The sequence below is a fragment of the Passer domesticus genome, chromosome 4 (assembly GCF_036417665.1).
Source record: "Passer domesticus isolate bPasDom1 chromosome 4, bPasDom1.hap1, whole genome shotgun sequence".
Classification (NCBI taxonomy): Eukaryota; Metazoa; Chordata; class Aves; order Passeriformes; family Passeridae; genus Passer; species Passer domesticus.
Window position 1 is genome coordinate 2,748,907 of NC_087477.1, and position 4,896 is coordinate 2,753,802.

Here is a 4,896-nt window from a genome sequence, read left to right on the forward strand (position 1 = left end):
CAGCTCCCTCCGCCTCTGCTCACAGCCCAAGGGCTCCAGCCCCACCTTGGAGGCCCTTCCCTAACCCTGTTCCATCTGCCAGACATCTTTCCTGCCCTGGAGTACCCAAACCAGGACACAGTGACCTGGATCATCCACGGCCTTGATGTCCTGGTCACACTGCCCTGGCCCCTTGTCCCCATGTCAAGCTCTGGGCTGGATCCTGTGGAACATCCTTTGCTGGAGGCTGTGGCTCCAGGTGGACCGGGTGGATACCAGGGGACAGGGACCCCGCTGGGCATGAACATCATTGGACTTGTTGGGAGAAACTGTGAGGGGGAGCTGGGGCTGAGTGAGCAACCCAGTGACCTCACACAGCCCTCCTGGGATGTCACAGAGCCCCTCTGGGATGTCACAACCTGCTCTGTGAGGTCACAGCCCATTCTATAATGTCACACAGCGGGTCGCTGATGTCACAGCCAACTCTGTGATGTCATAGTCTTCTCTGTGATGTCAGGCCTCTGCCTTGTGATGTCACAGAGATGGCCTGTGATGTCATAGCTTCTCAATGACCTGACATAACCCACTCTGTGATGTCATAGCCCACTCTATGTCCTCATGTTACCAGATGATCAATTGTCTACACCAGGTGAGCTGACACCTGGAGCTTGTTCTCCTAAAACCCAGGCCTATGGAAAGCACACAATGCCCATTGTGTCAGAAGGGGAACTGGAAGTTCACCAGCCTCAGTGTCCTGCCAGCTCAGCCAGGCCCACTGGAACACTGGGGTCCACGACCACCAGGGACCACCAGAGAGACCCACAGGACAGAACTCATGGGTAAAGAGGAGGGGAAATATGTCAATGATTTTGGGGAAATGATTATCATATGTGTGTTTAGTCCAGGGCAATCAATGAATGTGTGTGCAAAATACAGAAAATAAACAGAAACTTTCCTGTACTCAGCATGCAGGGCTTTGGGAGGAGCTCTCCCCCGTGCATCCGGCTGAATAAATAATGCTGCTTCTTCATGCTACATTGGGGTTAATGAATTTTCTATTTTACCAAATATACCAAATTTTTGGTAACATTCTCAAGGAAAGCTCTGTCTCCTGCTGTTCAAAAACAGAGAAGGGCTGGTGGCAGATGTGGGGGTCAGGGGCTGCCTGGAGCACAGTGACCATGAAATAATCAAGTTTTCAATGTTCTGTGAAAGAAGGAGGGGCAGCAACAAAACTTCTACACTGGAATTAGCTAAGGCAGACTTTGGCCTATTTAGAATGTAGATTTGCAGAGTACCAAATCAGGTCCTGATTTTTTTAAGGGAAACTGTCCTTAAAAACAAAGGGCCCAAGGAAGGACAGACACATTTCAAGAAAGTAATCTTAAGGGAGGAGGAGCAGCCTGTCCCAGTGTGGCAAGAGATGAGCTAGAGAGGAAAATGACTGTCCTGGCTGCACATGGAGCTTTTGTGGGAAGTCAGTGGAAAAAAGAAGGTGCATCAGCTTTGGACAGAAGGTCAGGCATCTTAGAAAATATTTAAGGATGTTGTTAGGTCATGCAGAATGAAAAGTCGAGAGGTGAAAGCTCAATTAGAGCTTAACCTGGTCATTTCTGTAAATAATAATAGAAAATGTTTCTATAAATAAACTAAATAGCAACATGTGGTATAAGGAGAACCTCAATTCCTTATTGGATACAGTGGGGAATATAGCAACAAAAGATAAAAAAAAGGCTGAGCTGCTTAACACCTCGTTTGTCTCAATTTTCAATATTAGGACAGGTTGCCCTCAGGGCAAGTGTTCCCCTGAGCTGCTGGATGGGCACAGGGAGCAGAACAGCCCCCTGAAATCCAGGAGGAAGCCGCTGCTGACCTGCTGAGCCACTCAGATGCTCACAGGAGTATGGGAGCAGATGGGATCCATCCTAGGGGGATGAGGGGGCTGGTGGGTGAGCTCCCCAAGCTGCTCTCCATCATTTACCATCAGTCCTGGCTCAGCAGGGAGGTCCCAGAGGAGTGGAGGTGCCAATGTCAGCCCATCCCCAAGAGGGGCTGGAAGGAGGATCTGGGGAACTCCAGGCCTGTCAGCCTGAGCTGGGTGCCTGGCAAGGTTATGGAACAGATCACCTTGAGAGCCATCACAGGGCACCCACAGGATGGCTGAGGGATCAGAGCCAGTCAGTGTGGAATTAGGGGTGGCAAGTCCTGCCTGACCAACCTGGTCTCTCCTTTTATGACCAGGTGACCAGCCTGTGGATGCAGGAAAGGCTGTGGATGTTGTGTGCCTGGAATTCAGCAAGGCCTTTGACACTGTCTCTGACAGCATTCCCTGGAAAAGCTGCAGCCCACGGCTTGGGCAGGTTCCCTCCTCCCTGAGAGATTTAAGAGCTGGCTGGAGGCTGGGCCCAGAGAGTGGTGGGGATGGTGCTGCACCCAGCTGGTGTCCAGGCACTGGTGCTGTCCCCCAGGGATCTGTGTTGGACCCAGTCCTGTTTAATATCTTCACTGATGATCTGGGTGAGGGGATCGAGTCCACCATTCACAAATTTGCAGATGACACCAAGCTGTGTGAGAGTGTGGATCTGCTGGAGGGCTGGACAAGAAGACACAGCCTTAAGCTGCACCAGGGGAGGTTTAGGCTGGACAGTAGGAAGAAGTTCTTCACAGAAAGAGTGATTGGGCATTGGAATGGGCAGGCCAGGGGGAGGTGGCAGAGTCACTGTCCCTCTCCAGTAGCACTTAGTGGCATAGTCTGGGTGACAAGGCAGTATTAGGGCATTGGTTGGACTTGATGATCCCAAAGGTCTTTTCCAGCCTCTTTGATTCTGTCATTTTCTGATGATTGGGACACTCTGGGGAAGCAAGGGGCAATTGTGACACTACAGGACCTTGTGGAACTAAGAGGACCATGGTGACACTGTGCAGCCTGATAGAACCAGGGGCCCATTGTGGTGCTGTGGGGCCAAATGGAACCAGGGAGTGCACTGTGACACTCTGGGTCCTCATGGAACCACAGAGGCCATTGTGACACTGCATCACCTTGTGTACCCAAGGGGTTTCACCATTTTGACAGTGAGAAACCAAGGAGACCATTGGGAGACTCCAGGGCCCAGTGGAACCAAGGGGTCATTCTGACACTGCGGGGCCTCATGGAACCAAGGGGACATTGTGACACTGTGTAACCAAGGAGCCACTGTGACACAATTGGGCCTCAAGGGATCTGGAAGACAGCTGTGACACTGTGTGGCCTTGTGGAAACAAGGAGTCCATTGTGACACTGAGGGGACTTGTGGAACCACAGAGACCATGGTGACAGTGTGGGACCTCGTGCAACCATGGGGCCATTGTGACACCCTGGGGCCCCATGGAACCAAGGGGCCACTGTGAAACTGCAGCACAAATTAGAACATTGTGACGCTGTGAAGTCCCATGGAAACAAGGAGTCCTTTGTCATATTTTGGGGCCCCATGGAACCAAGGAGAGCATTGTTGCTCTGCATGGTCTCATTGAAACAAGGCGACCACTGTGACAGTGCAGGGTCTGGTGTAACCTGAGGGCCATGGTGACACTGAGAGGCCACATGGAGCCAAGGACATCTTTGCAGATGACACCATGCTGGGTGTGAGTGTTGATGTGCTGGAGGGTAGGAGGGCTCTGCACAGGGCCCTGGACAGGCTGGATCCAGGGGCCAAATCCAGCAAGGTGAGGTTGAACAAGTCCAAGCGCTGGGTCCTGCACTTGGGCCACAACAACCCCTGCAGCGCTACAGACTGGGGACAGAGTGGCTGGACAGCAGCCAGGCAGAAAGGGACCTGCAGGGACTGATGGACAGCAGGCTGGACATGAGGCAGCAGTGTGCCCAGGTGGCCAAGAAGGCCAGTGGTTCCTGTCATGGATCAAGAATGGTGTGGCCAGCAGCAGCAGGGCAGTTGTGCCAGCACTGATCTGCCCCCAGCTCTGCACACAGACATTGCTGCTGCAGCTCCAGAGAAGGCAACAAAAGGGCATCTCTGCAGAAAACTTTGCTGCGAGATCCTTTAGTTCCTTTAAAGCTCCCAAGAGCACAGCCCCTCATTGACACAGTCTGTGGCCACAGGCAAGTTGAAGAGAAACAAAATGAGATATGGCACAATGACACTTCTTTGTGGACAATGTGAAAAAATTAAAACAGGAAAAGAACATCCAAAATGAAACGAACAACAAGTATCAAAGGTGATTTTTATTACAAGTGATTTGCAGAAATTGGCCAGCAGTTTAATGTTCCTGAAAGCATCCAGTCATCAGTGTCCACATTTCAGCCTTGAGCTCCTTGTTCCTCAGGCTGTAGATGAGGGGGTTCAGGGCTGGAAGCACCACCGAGTACAGAAATGACACCACCAGTTCCAGAGATGTGGAGGAGATGGAGGGAGGCTTCAGATGAGCAAAAATGACAGTGCTGAAAAACAGGGAGACCATAGCCAAGTGAGGAAGGCAGATGGAAAAGGCTTTGTGCCGTCCCTGCTCAGAGGGGATCCTCAGCACAGTCCTGAAGATCTGCACATAGGAGAAAACAATGAACACAAAACATCCGAGTCCTAAACAGGCACTAGCAGCAAGAAGACCAAGTTTCTTGAGTTTGGAGTGTGAGCAAGAGAGCTTGAGGATGTGTGGGATTTCACAGAAGAACTGGCCCTGGGCATTGCCATGGCACAGGGGCAGGGAAAATGTATTGGCTGTGTGCAGCAGTGAACAGAGAAAAGCACTGGCCCAGGCAGCTGCTGCCATGTGGGCACAAGCCCTGCTGCCCAGGAGGGTCCTGTAGTGCAGGGGTTTGCAGATGGACACGTAGCGGTCATAGCACATGATGGTCAGGAGTGAAAGCTCTGCTGAGATGAAGAAATACAAAAAGAAGAGCTGAACAGCACATCCTGTGTAGGA

General features: G+C 51.6%; 1 protein-coding gene across 1 annotated transcript; it reads right to left on the reverse strand.

Annotated features, from left to right (window-relative positions):
• Window positions 1-4,233: 4,233 nt before the first annotated feature.
• LOC135299813 (olfactory receptor 4Q2-like) lies at window positions 4,234-4,896 on the reverse strand (the record flags this gene model as incomplete). The annotated part of the gene is made up of 2 exons (XM_064419237.1): window positions 4,234-4,389; window positions 4,771-4,896. Coding segments are annotated over 2 exons (282 nt in total), but the record flags the coding sequence as incomplete, so codon positions are not given.